The 19,829-nt window shown below is 37.9% G+C and overlaps 1 protein-coding gene across 34 annotated transcripts in view; it reads left to right on the plus strand.

Annotated features, from left to right (window-relative positions):
* CLASP2 (cytoplasmic linker associated protein 2) overlaps positions 1-19,829 on the plus strand; it is a 171,108-nt gene that overhangs the window by 30,696 nt on the left and 120,583 nt on the right. For 3 of the 34 annotated variants that reach the window (XM_043443479.1, XM_043443481.1, XM_043443485.1), the window contains exon 1: positions 2,830-3,438. The exons of the other annotated variants lie outside the window; for them this stretch is intronic. In XM_043443479.1, the coding sequence (XP_043299414.1) occupies positions 3,423-3,438 (16 nt within the window). In that variant the 5' untranslated portion in view covers positions 2,830-3,422. Of the gene's footprint in view, positions 1-2,829; positions 3,439-19,829 lie in introns of those variants that run through there. 34 annotated transcript variants of the gene reach the window in all.

Genomic DNA, 19,829 nt, shown 5'->3' on the forward strand with positions numbered 1-19,829 from the left:
ATTAGCATTGATCTCCCATTCTAACTAGTCATTTCTGTCTCTGAAATCCTAATATGTGTCAAGTTTGCTTATTTTTTTTTCATATCTCCACTGCTAAAACCCTACTGTAAATCTCCTTTAGCAACCTACTTTAGCAACCTACTTTAGCAACCTACTGCAATAGGTTTCAGTTCTGTGTTTGACCCCTGAAATCTGCTTTCTACCGGAATTGAGCGTGGTCTTCTTAAAATGTAAATGGATTTTGTCCCAAGAGTGAAGAAGACAGTTAAAGTTTCAGCCTAGACAAACCTACGTTCTAGGGAGAGAGAGATCATAAATAAGTAAACACATGGATATCCAGAGTGATTGCAGGTGGTAATGGAAGAAAATACAACTACTCGTTGTCTAATGAATTTACTGAAATTAAATTATTCCTTAAAATCCTTGCTGCTAAGTGAAAAAGCCATTAAATGAATAGTTTCCTAATTTGTCCTAACATTATAGTATATTTCATCCCAACCCAAGATGCCTGAATAATTTTCACAGGTAGAAAAATATGTCAATTGAGCACTGAAAACCAGTTTTTATAACTAGCAAGTTGAAGAAGGAAATGGCAACCCATTCCAGTATTCTTGCCTGCAGAGAATCCCATGGACAGAGGAACCTGGCCGGCTACAGTCCATGGGGTGGCAAAGGGGTCAGACATGACTTAGTGACTAAGCAACAACAGCAAGTAAGATTATACCTAAAATGATGTAATGAAGGTTTATTTGACTCCATTTTTAATTCCTGCACAATTTTTCCCCACGTAATTTTCAATCCTTTGTTGGCTCATCATTACTGTTCACTCAAACTAAAACTTGAAAATAAAGTTACAGACAGGAAAACATTTAGGTCAGAATAAAGGCTCAACATGGAAACTTGTAGAAGTAGTTCATGCACACAACAGAATGAAGAGCTATTAAAGATACCACCTCTTCTCTCTCCCACTTGGTGTACATATGGAAAACAAATTATTGTGAGTTCAGCCAAACCTGGTATTTAATTTAAATTTGTTTCATCTGATGTTCTGTGACTAGAAAATTGTTATGAGAAGTAAAAACTTCTGGTGTGTCTTTGCCTGAAACTATAATAATGAAATACCATACTTCTTATATTGACTTAGGTTGTTTGGGGATGAAAAAGTCATCTTACTAAATGCAAACAAAATCCAACCCAGAGGATTTGTTGTAAAAGTGGTATAAGTGTCTAAGAGCCACTGTAGTTTAAAGTCTGTCGTCCACACAGTCATTAGGTGAAGTAAATAGGGTATGGAGATGTTAACTCAGTGATGCCACATTAGACAGAAGGGTGGGCAAGCCTCTCTGAGCATTGACATATTTGAATTGAGACCTGATAAAGGAGAATGAGCTGGTCATCGGATACATGGTGGCAAAAAATGCTTTGGGCAGAGAAAATGTGGTCGTAAAGGCCGAGAGGTGGAAAAGATCTTCATCTGTATGAAGAAAGGAGTGGAGGAGGCCAGGGCTGACTAGAACCTGGTGTGGCGAGGACTATGTTGGAAGCGAGAGCATCTGTATGAGAGCTAACGGGAAATGTGAGCAGGAACCACGGTGTGACAGGCTTGTAGGCCTTAGGAGGAGTCTTGATAGACTCCTGGGAATACGGAGGATTTTAGGCTGGAGAAGCTTGTGGTAAGTGGTAGTGATGTGACCTCAAACTACCTTATATACGTTTATTGTTTGGGAAGATCATCTATTTTTTTATCTCCTCTTCCATCTACCTCTTTTTCCCTTATCACGTCCTAACGCATAGCCTTGCATCTCCTGCTTTTGGCTATGATTTCTTTCATGCTTGCCATATCTGTACCCTTCTAAGTTTTGTTTGCACTCTTTGACTTGATTTTCTAGAGCATTAGTTCAGCACACTCAAGAACACAAAGTAAATTCTATTACCAGAGATTTGAATGTATCGTGTAATTTGGGAATAGTGAGAAATGCATGGTGGTTTTTTTTTTTGTCTTGAGGGTATTTCAAGTCTGACTTTAATTCTCATTATAGAGTAAGTTAGGCAGAATCCTTAAGTGCAGTGGAATTAACTCTGCTATTAGAGGGAAACTGGATTTAAAATTAATCAAATCATGGCTGAAAGAAGGCAACAGCAGCACTGTAGGAAGGAAAAGACTGAAACTTGCAGGCGCCCTGTGATTATGGCTGGGTCTGGTGTCATCATGGAGCTTTCTAGACAGGCTCCTAGGCTCACCGAAATGTAAACACGGACGTGTTGGTGACTGTCACTGCAAGTCTTCTTTTTTTTTTTCACTGAAAAAACTCTGCATAATTCTGATTTGTCAAGTGTGTGTGTAGGACCGAATGCAGTCCTGGCATGTAATCATTGTAAAATATCTCCCAGCTTCTCTGTTTGAAAACAGTTGCTAGGAAAATAATTGTTTTAGAAGATTGGCAATAAAATAAAGCATAGAAACTAGGCTTTGAAATTACCTTGATATTTGGCTATACGAGGCAATAAGGTAACTGGCAGTCTTGTTGATAATGTACCCTTTGGCGAAAAGGAAAGCAGCCCTTTCCTTAGGTTGAGTGAAAAACGTGTCTGTCTGTGACCAGGAGCCCCAGGGCCTTCTCGGAGCTTGACCGTGTGCCGATGGCCGTGCAGCGTGGATGGAGGGTGCTCTGGGTCCCCGCAGCTGCGCACTGGCTGGGTCCTGTCTCCACCAGAAGCAAGCTTTGTTCCGTGTGGCCCTGCTGTCCGCACACAGAGCAGCCTTTGATGGGCTGCCTTTGACGTGATTTGTTTACGGCAGCCAGAAATGCTTCCTGCATAATGAGAGCAGTTAATCATGGAAACTGGGCTATTCCTGTTTGTGTGCTTCTAGCAGTCTTCCGTTGTAAATATTAAAAGGTAACGACAAAGGGATGAAAACCTCTAAAAGAGGCACAAATCAGTTAATCCATCAGATCATGTGATTGCTACTGATTACATGGATATCTTTAGGGAAGCAGAAAATGATTGTTGAACACATGCCTTGTGTTTTGATGACTGCATTAAAAGTCCCTCAGTGGGATGGCATTTATTGGCTCCCAGAGCTTTTCTTGCATTAAATTTCAGGCAGGCAGCACAAGGAGAAATACCACAACCTGTGTCTAACCTCTTACATGCAGTTAAAGAAGAATCTTGATCGAGCTCTGCGAGGCTCTGCTGCAGAGCCAGGGCTTTCAGGAAGACCCCAGACTTTTATTTTGAAGTGGAGTAGCAGCTGTTGGCTATTGCGGTGCAGAGCTGCGGCGCGGCCGGGTCACACAGTGCTCCGGGTGTCTGCAGGGTGGCTGCAGGCTGCAGGCCGAGCCCGCCGCGCAGGCACGAGCTGCGTTTGTTTGCTGTGCTGTTTGACCTCTCGGTTTGAGAGAGCTCCCTGGACCATCTGAATGGCTATGGGAGATGGTGAGTAAGATTTATTTTTCTTCTTTTGCTTGTGCTGTACACTTCCTTTTAAAGTGACGGTCATTTGCTGTATAAGAAATGTATTTCTCCCTAAAGAATGAAGGACACTGTGTGTGTGTGTGTGTGTACACACCGCTTGTATGTTCATATACACACGTGTGTGTGTACTTGTCATTGATATCTTTTTCTACTTGATATGTCTGTATGGAATCTGGCAAATATGACAGTTTACCTTGCATCTTACCAAGCAAACCCTCAGTCTTCGGTGGTGGATATAAAGGGATATTGAAAGAAACATGGAAAATATGCAGAAGCTTTGAAGAGAGAACATGGCCTTTGGAAGAATGACAGATCTGACAGAGTTACCTAGCTTGACAAAATTCCTGTTGTATTTGACAACAAGTAGAATTCTGTGGTGATTAAGTACATAAAGAGGCAAAATGGCTTGCCATAGACACTGTTTTAATTGATGTGCTTGTTATTTGTCAATATCTCTAGTAAGTAGTTCTCTAGAAAATATTTAGTCCTTTACGAATTCTATATAGGTATAGTTTGATAAAAAAATTGATTTTGCTGGTGTTTTATTGTGATAAGAATAATTTTTAAAATGTATTTTTATAGTGCTGTCTAGTTTTCCAAAGCACATGAGTGTACTTATTGTCCATTAACTCCTAAGGTACAAATAAATGAAGTGTACAGAGGATTTCGGTATTTCCATTTCACAGATTAGGAAACTAAGGCTTGTTGAGATTATAAGTCCCAGAATCAGGCACAGAACAAACCAGAATCAAATCTAGAGTCTCAAATGCGCCTTTGGTATTGTCCTTTGTAACATTCAGTACCTCAGTTTTTTTTTTTTCTTCATTATTAAACCTTTTGTTAAGATGCTTAGAGGTATATATACTTTATAATCGCATCAACACCAGAGATGTGTACAAAGGGGAATTGAGGTTACTTCAGAAGTGTTTCATGTATTTTTCACTACGTTCTTAAGGAAGGCTGGTTGTATTTGGAAGTTTTTAACAGTTTCAGCCTTCTTTTATGACTGTTTAATGACTTCTGTCTAAAGAATTTATCCCCTTGGGATGCTGAGGAATAGGGTGTAAACTTATATTAAAAAAATCATATTGGTAAACAGTCATTTAAATAATTATATATATTTTAATGGAAATATGATAGTAAATCTGATTTTGCATATTATAGTTTATTTCAAGAATTTATGTAACTTTTATATGTCCTTATAGAAATAAAAACAACAATGTAATTTTAACTTCCAGTTTTTAAGGCAAAAGCCATCAAAATTAATGAATTAAGTTCTCATATACTTAAGGGCATTGCCAAGTTGATTTGATTGTTATTTTTAAACCTTATTTTCTAAGCAGCTCTAAATGTTGCATTTGATTTGGACTGTATCCAGATTTTATTTCTTTCTTAAACATTATAGGTTCAGTAGCTATCAGTGTATATTTACTTACTTTTTCTTTTTTCAATAATACTAAATACATTCAGACCGTTTAGGAATTGTTGATTTTTTTAAAAAATCAAAGTAACAACCTCTTATAAAGCTCAGAGAATAACCTTCTCACATATTCTCTTCTTTAAAATGAAAATGCTTTTATTAGACTTTAGTGATAAAGTAATACATGTTTATTAAAAAATAAAAAATCTAAACAGTAACAGGTCATCTTGGGGTTTATAGTTCTTAAGAGTTTCATATGTACTCCTCTGTGTATTAGTCTCTCTCACATGTAATATACATGCATCATACTAGTATCTTGAGAATACATACAGCACTGGATTATGCTATTCCCTACGTATTTTGTTTTTTATTCTTTAATACGCTAGTATCTTCTCTTTTTCAAAAATCAAATAATGTAAATAAAGAACCACCTCTCAACCACCTCTAAACCCTAAGCCTAGAGATAAGCAGAGAGGAACACTTTTATTAGTATGAAGTTTTTTTTTTCATACCTTTTACTCTGCCTTACATTCATATTAAGTATCAAAATAGTTTTGTTTTGACTTTGTTTACATGAATGGTATCATTCTCAACATATTTTTGCTGTTTACTGTGTCTGCTAAATAGTGCATAGTGGTGGATTTTTCTAAAAATGTCAAAATATGTAACTGTTCTCATTTGTTTGCACTGTTGCATAGTACTCCATAGTATGGATGTGTGTCATAAATATCTGTGTCTTTGGAAGTTCAGATTGCTTAATCACATATAACTTTTCTAAATGATTCTGAAATGAACACCTTTGTACAAATCATGTGTGTGTGTGTGTATGTGCACATATATTTTTGCACACACATTTTTAAAAACAATCTAGAAGTAGAATTTGTGGATCAAAGTTTTTATTCACTTCAAGTTGTTTTAGTTCTCGCAAATTTCTTCCAAAAAAGGCTTTACAACTTCTCACCAACAGTGCCTTCTATCTTATATTCGTTTCAGTTCTCATGATTGTTAATCTTATAAAAATTTGCATATCAGATAGGTAAAAAATATCTCACCCTTTAAAAAAAAATCTGTCTTCTTTGTGATAACATTGATCATCTTCATATATTTGAATGTTTATATTTTGTTTACTGTGAATTGCTTTGTGGCATCTTTAGGTGACTATTTTTCCCCTGTGCATCTTTTGGGCTTCCCTGGTAGCTCAGCTGGTAAAGAATCTGCCTGTAATGCAGGAGACCCTGGTTTGATTCCTGGATGGGGAACATCCCCTGGAGAAGGGATAGGGTACCCACTCTAGTATTCGTGGGCTTCCCTGGTGGCTCAGCTGGTAAAGAATCTGCCTACAATGCGGGAGACTTGGGTTTGATCCCTGGGTTGGGTGCATGTTTTAGAGATATTTGAGAATAATTTTTTAAATTTTATTTTTTTAATTAATTTTTATTGGAGTAGAGTTGATTTACAATGTTGTGTTTCTGTTGTACAGCAGAGTGAATCAGTTATACATATACTTATATCCACTCTTTTTTAAGATTCTTTTCCCTTATAGGTCATTATAGAGTATTGGGTAGAGTTCCCTGTGCTTCAGCTTTTTGCTTTTGACTTTTTCATTTATAGTTTCTCTTTCTGTGTGTTGGTTATTAGTCTGTTATCTGTTAAAAATGTAACTTTATGGACATGTGAAAGATTTTATTAACAGTTTCATTTCTAGGCAAATTCAGATTTGAGAAGCACTGTAATGATTATCAGTTGAAGAGTTGTTGGGAATAGCTTTCAGGTGCCTTTTTGTTTAGTTGTCTTTATCCTCACCCAAGGGTACAAAACAAAGCAGTCAGATGATTGTGAAGTAGCTCTGGGCAGTTAAACCAGATAGAGTTAAAAACCTGTAGGATTATTATGTGGCACTGAGCCTTGAAATCTGCCTCAAAAACTCACAAGAGGAATTTGGCCTTTTGTTGTTATGCTACAGAGTGACTGGAAAGAAATAAGGTTTTGTTGCAAATAGATTGTTTCTAAACTTTAAACAATTCAAAACAGTCTATTCTTCCAAACATGAATCTTTTAAAAAAGACAAATAAGTGATGATATAACCTTGGCTTTCCCTTAGCCTTTTGGGACCATTCTAATCTGACATGTAACTACTGGTTTGGGGGATTGATAACAATAGCAAGAAATTAATGCTGAATAGATTTCTCTCCTCCCAAACCCTTGACTGTTCTATGTGATACACTCTGAATCAATAATTTAAGTCACTGAAAGAAGTAGCCCTTTAACTTACTGGCCAAAAGGGCAAACTTTTCTTCTAGAAGCAGTAAGGGGAAAAAAAGTCTATGAGAAGAGGAAGTAAATTAGAAGGGAGAAAAAAAAATGGGCATTCAACAGCAATAAAGGCAGGAAAGTAGTAGTTACTAAGATTGAAAATCTTGAAACAGACCCATTTGCCCACCTGGGTGCAAAGTGTTGGACATCAGTAGCAACATATCTGCAAACATGATGTTGCTCATGAACCTGAATCTTCATGAAAAGGTTTACATGTTTTCTTTGTTCATGTAGAATGTATAGTTGATGTTCTTGACAGCTGTTGTAACCAACCTGTAACTGTGGTGAAATTTTAACTAACTAAAATGATGACATTTTAAAGGTTTTAAATAATCCTATGAGCCTCATTTATTGTTTAGTTTGATAATTATGGTTATTATGAAGTATGTTGTTATTTAATTTTATTAATACCAAATAGTGATTTAAATTGTGTTTGTCCTTTTACTTCACTGAATTCCTGAAGGTCTAGAATTTTTAAAATTCATTTATTTTTAATTGAAGGATAATTGTTTTACAGTATTGCATTGATTTCTGCCAAATATCAACATGAATCAGCCGTAGGTTTACCCACGTTCCCTCCCATTTGAGCATCCCACCTGTCTCCCTCCCCATCCCCTCTAGGTTCTCATGGAGTCCCGGACTCACACAGCAAATTCCCATTGGCTGTCTGTTTTACATATGGTGATGTATGTTCCGTGGTACTCTCCCCATACCCCCCACCTTCTCCTCCTTCCCCCGGCTGAACCGTGTCCGTAAGTCTGTTCTCAGTGTCTGTGTCTCCATCGCCGCTTGCGAGTAGGTTCTTGATCTTTCTGGATTCCGTATATATGCCTTAGTATATGATAATCGTTTTTCGCTTTCTGACTTACTTCACTCTGTATAATAGGCTCTAGGTTCACCCACCTTATTAGTACTGTCTCATATGTGTTCCTTTTTATGGCTGAGTCCATTGTATATATGTAGCACAGCTTCTTTATCCATTCATCTGTCAGTGGACATCCAGGTTGCTTCCATGTCCTAGGTATTGCAAATAGAACTGCAACGAACATTGGGTTACATGTGTCTTTTGCAGTTTTGATTTCCTCAGAATTAGTGGAATTGCTGGGTCATAGTCCTGGCTTTGTTCCTAGTTTTTTAAGGAATCTCCACAGTGACTGTATCAACGTGCATTCCCACCAACAGTGCAAGAGGGTTCCCTTTTCTCTGCAACCTCTCCAGCATTTATTGTTTGTAGATTTTTTGATGAGCAGCCATTCTGACCAGTGTGGGGTGATAATCTCACTGTAGTTTTGATTTGCAGTTCTCTGATAATGAGTGGTGTTAAGCATCTTTTCCTGTGTTTATTAGCCGTCTGTATGTCTTCTTTGGAGAAATGTCAGTCTAGGTCTTTTGCCTATTTTTTGATTGGGTTGTTTTTCTGGTGTTGACTTGTATGAGCTGCTCATATGTTTTTGAAATTAATCCTTTGTGAGTTGTTTCATTTGCTGTTATTTTTTCCCATTCTGAGGGTTGGTTGTCTTTTCACCTTTATGTATGAATAGTTTAGAGTTTCATTTGCTGTGCAAAAGCTTTTAAGTTTAGTTAGGTCCTATTTGTTAATTTTTGTTTTTATTTATTTTTAATTGAAGGATAATTGTTTTACAGTATTGTGTTGGTTTCTACCAAATATCAATATGAATCAGCCATAGGTTTACCGATGTTCCCTTCCATTTACTCTAGGGGGTGGGTCATAGAGGATTTCTCTGTGATTTATGTCATAGAGTGTTCTGCCTATGTTTTCCTCTAGGAGTTTTATAGTTTCTGGTTTTATATTTAGGTCTTTAATACATTTTGAGTTTATCTTTGTGCACTGTGTTAGGAAGTGTTCTAATTTCATTCTTTTACATATAGCTGTCCTGTTTTCACAACAACACTTATTGAAGAGACTATCTTTGCCCCAATGTATATTCTTGCCTCCTTTGTCAAAAAATAGTGTCCATAGGTGTGTGGGTTTATCTCTAGGCTTTCTGTCTGGTTCCTTTGGTCTATATTTCTGTTTTTGTGCTAGTAGAAAGTCTTGAATTTTTAAAGATCCCTTTGATGAAGAGGGTAAGAGTCTTCAAGTATCTTTTAACTAGTTATTTAATAGAGCTTCTCTGGTGGTTTAGATGATAAAGAATCTGCCTGCAATGCAGGAGACCTGGGTTCAATTCCTGGTTGGGAAGATCCCCTGGAGAAAGGAATGGCAACCCACTCCAATATTCTTGCCTGGAGAATCCCATGGACAGAGGAGTCTGGTGGGCTGTAGTCCACGGGGTCCCAAAGAGTTGGACGTGACTGAGTGACTAACTCTAGTGAGTTAATATCTACCTAGAAATTTTAAGAGACTACCAAGTTTCTTGGCTTCTCTTAAACTTTGTATGGAACAGACTTTATTTTTAATAACTAAGAGTTAACCATTTAAGATTAACTGTGCTGTTGAACATGGTATCTTCCTGTGAATATTGAAATCTGGTGTTTATTTTGAAGCACTTTGATTTTCAATTTCTAATCATTTAACTAAAATTTATTTTAGTTTAAGTTGAAAGCATTCTTTATTGTTCCTATTGGATTATTTTACTTATTTTTAAAAAAATTTTATTGGAGTATGATTATTTTACTTCGGTAAGCTTCTGGTTTTCTTTAGCCCTAGGAAGTCGTCTTATTTTGTTTAGGTATTTTTTTAATAATAATAAGTTTCTCCCCTTGATTAGTTTTAGTCTCACTTTATGGAATTGCTTACAGTCAGATATTGAACCTCCTAGATTGATTCACTGTGTCTTTTATGTTTTGTCTTAAGTTTTGTGTTTTTTTTTTTCCTTTTATTCTCTGTTCTGGGAGATTTCCTTGACTTTCTCATCTAGTTCTTCTATTAAATTTTAATTTTGGCAAACAGAAGTTTAAATGGTCCAAAAAACTGATTTTTTGTTTTCTGGTGGTTCCATTTTTACAGAATGCACTTGCATACCTGTATGCAAAATGTTGAACTCCCTGAGTTGAGGGTGGGATGAGCTTAATGATGGAATCCTTCCATGGGTTTCCAGTTGTTCTTGCTAATCAGCCCTGTACTTAATAGCTTAGAAGTTGTTGCTTCTCTGTCATTCTGCAGGGTACATCAGTTCTCTCTGCTGTTTCATAGAATTCTGAGTTGCAGCTTTTCTGTGATACTGTTCTTCAAAAGCCTTCCATCCTTTTTATTTGCATCTCATAGGAAATTGTTACTATCTATCGGTGCTGATTTCACATACTCTCTGCTCTGCTTCATTTTCTTTGCTCTTATGATGTTGCTTGTCATTTTATTGGGGTTTCATTGTAGGGTCTTGAGCAAGAGAGTAAAATGATTCAAATTACCACAATTGTTTTAAGGAAAAATTTCAAACATACTCAGAAATAGAGAATATATTATAACAAACCTCCCTCACCAGCCATTACCCAGCTTCAAGAAATTATCAGTACATATCTGATCTTTATTCATCTGTATCCCTAACTATCTGCTCCAGCCTTATTCTCCTGCTGGACTTGGATGTGTTTGTTTGCACACACACTCCTTCATATATGTAAAATAAAGTAAACATCTTTTTATAAAACAATTATAAGACTATTTCCACATCTAAAATAATTAACCCACAGCATCAAATACTCAGTTTTCACATTTCTGTGATTGTTCCATACATACCTTTTGACGGTTTGAGTTCAGTTCAGTTACTCAATCGTGTCCGATTCTTTGCAACCCCATGGACTGCAGCGTGCCAGGCTTCCCTGTCCATCACCAACTCCTGGAGCTTACTCAAACTCATGTCCATCCAGTCGGTGATGCCATCCAACCATCTTATCTGTTATCCCCTTCTCCTCCTGCCTTCAGTCTTTCCCGGCATCAGGGTCTTTTCCATTGAGTCAGTTCTTCACATCAGGTGGCCAAAGTATTGGAGCTTCAGTTTCAGCATCAGTCCTTCCAGTGAATATTCAGGACTCATTTCCTTTAGGATTGACTGGTTTGATCTCCTTGCAGTCCAAGGAACTCTCAAGAGTCGTCTCCAACACCACAGTTCAAAAACATCAATTCTTTGGCGCTCAGCTTTCTTTACAGTCCAACTCTTACATCCATACATGACTACTGGAAAAACTATAGCTTTGACTAGTCAGACGTTTGTTGGCAAAGTAATGTCTCTGCTTTTTAACATGCTGTCTAGGTTGATCACAGCTTTTTTTCCAAGGAGGAGGCGTCTTTTAATTTCATGGCTGCAGTTGCCATCTGCAGTGATTTTGGAACCCCCAAAGATCAAGTCTCTCACTGTTTCCATTGTTTCGCTGTCTGTTTGCCATGAAGTGATGGGACTGGATGCCATGATTTTAGTTTTCTGAATGTTGAGTTTTAAACCAACCTTTTCACTCTCCTCTTTCACTTTCATCAAGAGGCTCTTTAGTTCTTCGCTTTCTGCCATAAGGGTGGTGTCATCTGCATATCTGAGGTTATTGATATTTCTTCCAGAAATTTTGATTCCAGCTTGTGCTTCATCCAGTCCAGCCTGGCATTTCTCATGATGTACTCTGCATATAAGTTAAATAAGCAGAGAGAGACAGTAGACAGCCTTGGCTACTTCTTTCCCACTCTGGAACCAGTCTGTTGTTCCATGTCCAGTTCTAACTATTGCTTCTTGACCTGCATACAGATTTCTCAGGAGGCAGGTCAGGTGATCTGGTATTCCCATCTCTTGAAAAATTTTCCACAGTTTGTTGTGAGCCACACAGTTGGAGGCTTTGGCGTAGTCAATAAAGCAGAGGTAGATGTTTTTCTGGAACTCTCTTGCTTTTTCAATGATCCAGCAGATGTTGGCAATTTGATCTCTGGTTCCTCTGCCTTTTCCAAATCCAGCTTGAACATCTGGAAGTTCATGGTTCACACACTGTTAAAGCCTGGGTTGGAGAACTTTGAGCATTACTTTACTACCATGTGAGATGAGTGCAATTGTGTGGTAGTTTGAGCATTCTTTGGCATTGCCTTTCTTTGGGATTGGAATGAAAACTGACCTTTTTCAGTCCTGTGGCCACTGCTGAGTTTTCCAAATTTGCTGGCATATTGAGTGCAGCACTTCCACAGCATCATCTTTTAGGATTTGAAATAGCTCAACTGGAATTCCATCACCCTGACTAGCTTTGTTCGTAGTGATGCTTCCTAAGGCCGACTTGACTTCACATTCCAGGATGTCTGGCTCTAGGCGAGTGATCACACCACCGTGGTTATCTGGGTCATGAAGATCTTTTTATATAGTTCTTTGTATTCTTGCCACCTCTTCTTGATATTCTCTGCTTCTGTTAGGTCCATAGCATTTCTGTCCTTTATTGTGCATGAAATGTTCCCTTGGTATCTCTGATTTTCTTCAAGAGACCTCTCGTCTTTCTCTTTCTCTTGTTTTCCTCTATTTCTTTGCGTTGATCACTGAGGAAGACTTTCATATCTCTCTTTGCTATTCTTTGGAACTCTGCATTCAAATGGGTATATCTTTCCTTTTCTCCTTTACCTTTTGCTTCTCTTCCTTTCTCAGGTATTTGTAAGGCCTCCTCAGACAACCATGTTGCCTTTTTATATTTCTTTTTCTTAGGGAGGGTCTTGATCACTGCCTCCTGTACAATGTCACAAACTTTTCCCCGTAGTTCTTCAGATAATCTGAAGGTTTGAATTAGGATTCAAACAAGGTTCACCATTGCAGTTATTAATAGATCTCTTAATCCTCCATTCATATCTTTTTCTTTTTCTCCTCTTGCCATTTATTTGTTGAAGAAAAAACATTTGAGAGTTGCCAGTATATACAGAAGATGTTTAAAACTATTGAGAACAGATGAAACTACTCATGAAGTGTATTATCTGGAGAAGAGGATATTCACCATTTAGTTGCTGACTGGAGAAAGATACTGAGCTACAGAGACTTGTGAGGTCAGAGGGAAGTCAAGGAGAGTACCTTGTTGTAACAGTTGAGAGGAGAGTGGACAACCAAAATGTTTTGGATTATTGTTTCCTAATCTCAGTTGCTAATTTAGCTATGATCGTTGTCATAACTGGTATGCAAGAGTGTAAAACAGTTTAGCAATCCAAAGTCCTTTTACTCATTGTTTTAATTAGAATAAGGAAGGATATAACTTCAAGTGAAAAGAGGAACTTTGGTGTAAGAAACTACTTAATTTGAAACAGTGTATTTTGCACATGAAAATCCGTGATGTGGGTTCCTAACTGAACCGGTTGGTTTACTGAAGAAAATCCACACCCAGTTAATTCCTTTTTTTTGAGAAATGATATAACAGTTTGGCTCGCTCTTTTGTTTGCCATGTAAAATGGAGAAATTTTTAATCATATTTTATATGGATTCAGAAGCAGAAATTTCAGATTTTGGAATATATATACCCATAAAATTGAAGTAGAATGTTTAAATAGCCATATAAAATATATGACTTTCATTGGAAGGAGAAAGGGAAGGGACTTATGGTAATATGAATTTACTATTTCTTATCAGAAACCTTGTAGACCAGTTGTGTTTTGGAATTCAGAATACATCAGAGTATAGAAAAATTAATATGGTCATACACCATGCATCTTTATATAACAACTCTAGCTTGGTCTGAGACTGTCCCTTGTAATCAAGTACATTAATATTTTTTGCAGTCAAATGTATGCAAATTCACAGTGAGTAAAATAAAGACAATAAATAGTCTCGTCAAATCGCATCATATTTTGCTATAAACTGAGTTCAAATCAGTTCACATTTTGCCACCAAAAGAATTTAAAAAGACAAAACAAGCTGAAACTGGATTTCCAGAGCTTTTTGGCTTTCAGGAATGCAGATACAGGATTGTGGGCCTGTAATATCTCAGTCTGCAAACAGAGGGCTGTTTGCAAATGTTGAGTGCAGGAAACAAAAGGTAAAGCCTTATCGTACTTGGGCTTCTTTTTTCCCTCCTCCTCAATTTCTGCCTGGCCCTCCCCTTGTCCTTTTTCTTATCCCCTTCCTCCTCTTTTCTCCGCCTCCATTTCCTTATCCTCTGCTTCCCTCTCTTTCTTCTCCTTCCCTGTTATTTCTCCCCCTCCTCCCTTCTGTCACCACCTCTTCTTCCCAGTCTCCTCTTCCATCTTCATCTCATCACCTACTCTTATCACCTTTCTCCTTTTCCATCATGCGTGTTACCACTGCAGCCTACTCACTTTATTAGTTTCTGTCTCCTAGTTCTTTTTAATATATTCATCCTTTTCAGTTTATGACCAAACCGTAGTGTTGTCATTTTGAAACATTGACGTGAGACAGAACTGTCAGCATAATCATGATTTATAGGTTGCTTTTTGTATTTGATTCTTTTATTGTTTATTCAGTAAATATTAAAGTACCTACTATGTATATCCTAGGCGATTTTTTTTTCTGATTTTTCTTTTAGTTCACTAATGATCCCTTGAGCTGTGTCTAGTCTACTATTATGCCTGCCTACTGAATTTAAATTTCAATTATTGCATTTTTATTTTTAGAAGTTCTGTTTGGTTTTTTTTTTTTCCTTCAGTCTGTGTCCACTTTGTAAAATATTTTTCTGTCCCCTGAAGTTATTTTCAAGCTTGTTTAGTAAAAACTTCCAAATATAGATACTTCATAGTCTATGCTTAACAGTTCTCAGATTTGAATTTGGAATGCTAGGTAGGATCTTGATAATTCTGGGATCCATTCCTGCTGTCTATTTCTTTCTGTTTATTCTTTCTCATGGTGTCTTGTTTCCTGTCATGCCAAGTGACCTTTGGAAATTTATTTGTGCAAATAATATGAGGCCAGAGACTTTAAAAAATTTTTTTATCTATTTTTAATTGGAGACTAATTGCTTTACAATGTTGTGTTGGTTTCTGCCATACATCAGCATGAAAGAGCCATTGGTATAAATTTGTGGGCCAGAGACTTTCCTCCAGGAAAATTATGCATTTGCTTTGGCTGTTGCTTGGGAGTACTGCTAGTGTGAGCCTGCTGAGTTTAAGGGCCTTGAGTGTCTCAACTGTCCAAGCAGCTGACCTTAATGAAGTCCTCCTGATTTTTTCTCTATTGCTCTCTTTTGAGAAAAGTTTGAAAAGAATAAAAGACTATGAGAGGGTAAGGGTTTATTTTTGGTTCACTTTAACCTTGCAAGTGTGGTCATTTGGTACACCAGTTTTTGGTGGAAAAAGTCTGTTAATATTTTATATCTTAATGTGAGTCTTAAATTCTGCTTCCTTTGCCCTATAGACCTTCAAAAGTATAAGTTTTGTCTTTGTATTTCTTACTCTTTGTCAGGTTATTAAGAAGAGTTTTTAATTTAATTTTTATTTTTGTTTTTTTATTTTTTTATTATTTTTTGGGGGGGGGCCCGCCGCCGCCGCCGCCATGCTGCCCGGTCAGCGCGCGCACAGCGGGCGGGGGCGGGGCTAATTTAATTTTTAAATAAGTGTTTGTTTTTATTTGTTTTGTTTTTGGTTGTGTTGGTGCTTAGTGTGGCATACGGGATCTTTCCTAGCAGCTCGAGGACTCTCTAATTGTGGTGCCTGGGCTCAGTAGTTGTGACCCAAGGGCTTAGTTGCCCTGAGGCACATGAGATCTTAATTCCCCGACCACGGATTGAACCCACGTCCCCTGCATTGGAAAGTGGTTCTTAACCACGGGGCCATCAGAGAAGTCCCAAGAAAACTTTTTTAAATGTGCATTTTATCCAGTGTCTATGGTTGTTTGCCTTTAGTGTTTCATTTTAAATAACCTAGTAACACTCAGATGACCATTATATCTACTATTGTGGGCAGGAATCCCTTAGAAGAAATGGAGTAGCCCTCATAGTCAACAAAAGAGTCTGAAATGAAGTACTTGGGTGCAATCTCAAAAACAGCAGAATGATATCTATTCGTTTCCAAGGCAAACCATTCAGTATCACAGTAATCCAAGTCTATGCCCCAACCAGTAATGCTAAAGAAGCTTAAGTTGAATGGTTCTATGAAGACCTACAAGACCTTCTAGAACTAACACCCAAAAAAGATGTCCTTTTCGTTATAGGGGACTGGAATGGAAAGGTAGGAACTCAAGAGATACCTGGAGTAACAGGCAAATTTGGCCTTGAAGTGCAAAATGAAGTAGGGCAGAGGCTAACAGAGTTTTGTCAAGAGAATGCACAGGTCATAGCAAACATCCTCTTCCAACAACACAAGAGACGACCCTACACATGGACATCACCAGATGGTCAGTACTAAAATCAGATTGATTATATTCTCTGCCGCTGAAGATGGAGAAGCTCTATACAGTCAGCAAAAACAAGACATGGAGCTGACTGTGGCTCAGATCATGAACTCCTTATTGCCAAATTCAGACTTAAATTGAAGAAAGTAGGGAAAACCACTAGACCATTCAGGTATGACCTAAATCACATCCCTTATGATTATACAGTGGAAGTGACAAATACATTCAAGGGATTAGATCTGATAGAGTGCCTGAAAAACTATTGGGCAGAGGTTCATGACATCCTACAGGAGGCACTGATTGAAACCACCCCCAAGAAGAAGAAATACAAAAAGGCAAAAGGGTTTTCTGAGGAGGTCTTAAAAATAGCTGTGAAAAGAAGAGAAGCAAGAGGCAAAGGAGAAAAGGAAAGATATACGCATTTGAATGCAGAGTTCCAAAGAATAGCAAGGAGAGATAAAGTCTTCGTCAGTGATCCATGCAAAAATATAGAGGAAAACAATAGAATGTGAAAGACTAGAGATCTCTTCAAGAAAATGAGAGATACCAACGGAACATTTCATGCAAAGATGGGCACAGTAATCCAAGTCTAGGCTTCTAGGCCCCAACCAGTAATGCTGAAGAAGCTGAAGCTGAATGGATAGAAATGGTATGGACCTAACAGAAGCAGAAATATTAAGAAGACGTGGCAAGAATACACAGAAGAAATATACAAAAAAGATCTTCATGGTCCAGATAAGCACGATGTGTGATCACTCACCTAGAACCAGACATCCTGGAGAGAAATGAAAGCCTTCCTCAGTGATCAGTGCAAAGAAATAGAGGAAAATAATAGAATGGGAAAGACGAGAGATCTCTTCAAGAAAATGAGAGATACCAAGGGAACATTTCATGCAAAGATGGGCACAATAAAGGACAGAAATGCTATGGACCTAACAGAAGCAGAGAATATCAAGAAGAGGTGGCAAGAATACAAAGAAGAACTATATAAAAAGATCTTCATGACCCAGATAACCACGGTGGTGTGATCACTCGCCTAGAGCCAGACATCCTGGAATGTGAAGTCAAGTGGGCCTTAGGAAGCATCACTACGAACAAAGCTAGTCAGGGTGATGGAATTCCAATTGAGCTATTTCAAATCCTAAAAGATGATGCTGTGGAAGTGCTGCACTCAATATGCCAGCAAATTTGGAAAACTCAGCAGTGGCCACAGGACTGAAAAAGGTCAGTTTTCATTCCAATCCCAAAGAAAGGCAATGCCAAAGAATGTTCAAACTACTGCACAATTGCACTCATCTCACACGCTAGCAAAGTAATGCTCAGAATTTTCCAAGCCAGGCTTTAACAGTGTGTGAACCAAGAATTTCCAGATGTTCCAGCTGGATTTAGAAAAGCCAGAGGAACCAGAGATCAAATTGCCAACATCCATGGGATCATCGAAAAAGCAAGAGAGTTCCATCTATTTCTGCTTTATTGACTACGCCAAAGCCTTCGACTGTGTGGATCACAACAAACTGGAAGATTATTCAAGAGATGGGAATACCAGATCACCTGACCTGCCTCCTGAGAAATCTGTATGCAGGTCAAGAAGCAATAGTTAGAACTGGACATGGAACAACAGACTGGTTCCAAATTGGGAAAGGAGTACGTCAGGGCTATCTATTGTCACCCTGCTTATTTAGCTTATATGCAGAGTACATCATGCAAAATGCTGTGCTGCATGAAGCACAAGCTGGAATCAAGATTGCTGGGAGAAATATCAATAACCTCAAATACACAGATGACACCACCCTTATGGCATAAATTGAAGAAGAACTAAAGAGCCTCTTGATGAAAATGAAAGAGGAGAGTGAAACAGCTGGCTTAAAACTCAACTTCATGGAGAAGGAAATGGCAACCCACTCCAGTAGTCTTGCCTGGAAAATCCCATGGACGGAGGAACCTGGTAAGCTACAGTCCATGGGGGTCGCAAAGAGTTGGACGCGACTGAGCGACTTCACACACACACACAAAACTCTCAGAAAACTAAAATCATGGCATCCAGTAACATCACTTCATGTCAAACAGACAGCAAAACAATGGAAACAGTGAGAGACTTGATCTTTGGGGGCTCCAAAATCACTGCAGATGGTGACTGCAGCCGTGAAATTAAAAGACACTTACTCCTTGGAAGGAAAGTTATGACCAACCTAGATAGCATGTTAGAAAGCAGAGACATTGCTTTGCCAACAAAGGTCCATCTAGTCAAGGCTATGGGTTTTCCGGTGGTCATGTATAGATGTGAGAGTTGGACTATAAAGAAAGCTGAGTGCCGAAGAATTGATGCTTTTGAACTGTGGTGTTGTAGAAAACTCTTGAGAGTCCCTTGGACTGCAATGAGATCCAACCAGTCCATCCTAAAGAAAATCAGTCCTGGGTATTCACTGGAAGGACTGATGTTGAAGCTGAAACTCCAATACTTTGGCCCCCTGATGTGAAGAGCTGACTCACTGGAAAAGACTCTGATGCTGGGAAAGATTGAAGGCGGGAGGAGAAGGGGAAGACAGAGGAGGAGATGGTTGGATGGCAATACTGATTCAGTGGACTTGAGTTTGGGTTGTGAAGATCTTTTTTGTATGGTTCTTCTGTGTATTCTTGCCACCTCTTCTGAATATCTTCTGCTTCTGTTAGGTCCATACCATTTCTGTCCTTATTGAGCCCGTCTTTGCTTGAAATGTTCCCTTGTTATCTCTAGTTTTCTTGAAGGGAAAATGTATATGAGTGCATAAAAATATAGGGTTCTGATTTTTTACCCCATTGGGTTGGGCTCCTTCATCATTATTAAAAAGTCTCTAGTAATTGCTTGTTCAAACTGCTTTGTTTGAAATTAGTATAGCTACATGAACCTTTTGGTTAGTGTTTATCATGGTCTGTTTCTTCATTTTACTTTTAACTTTTTTGTGACCTTTTATGTAAAATATATCCCTCATTTAAGCAACCTGTTTTTAAATACAGATTCAGTCTTGGTTTTTTACTTGGAGTATTTAGTTCATTTACTTTTAAAGTGGTTACTGATATATTTGATTTTATTTTTCCCTCTTTTTCTTTTATTTCTATTTTCATCCTCTTGTTTTATCTTTTGTCGTTTGCTGTTTTTTCAGTTAATCAGGTCTTTCTTGTTATTTTTTTTCTTCGGTTTGTTTTTTTATGTATGTGTTTACTCTTATTTCAGTGTTTACCCTCAAGCAGGGGTGGGAAACTGTTGCTTGCAGGCCAAATCCAGTCATCCTCCTGTTTTTATATGTAAAATGTTATTGAAACACAGCCATACTCATTTGCTTACATATCATGTTATCATTGCTTTAACACTATAGTGGCATAATTGAATAGTTGCACAGAGAGAC

This window comes from Cervus canadensis, chromosome 22 (genome assembly GCF_019320065.1).
Source record: "Cervus canadensis isolate Bull #8, Minnesota chromosome 22, ASM1932006v1, whole genome shotgun sequence".
Classification (NCBI taxonomy): Eukaryota; Metazoa; Chordata; class Mammalia; order Artiodactyla; family Cervidae; genus Cervus; species Cervus canadensis.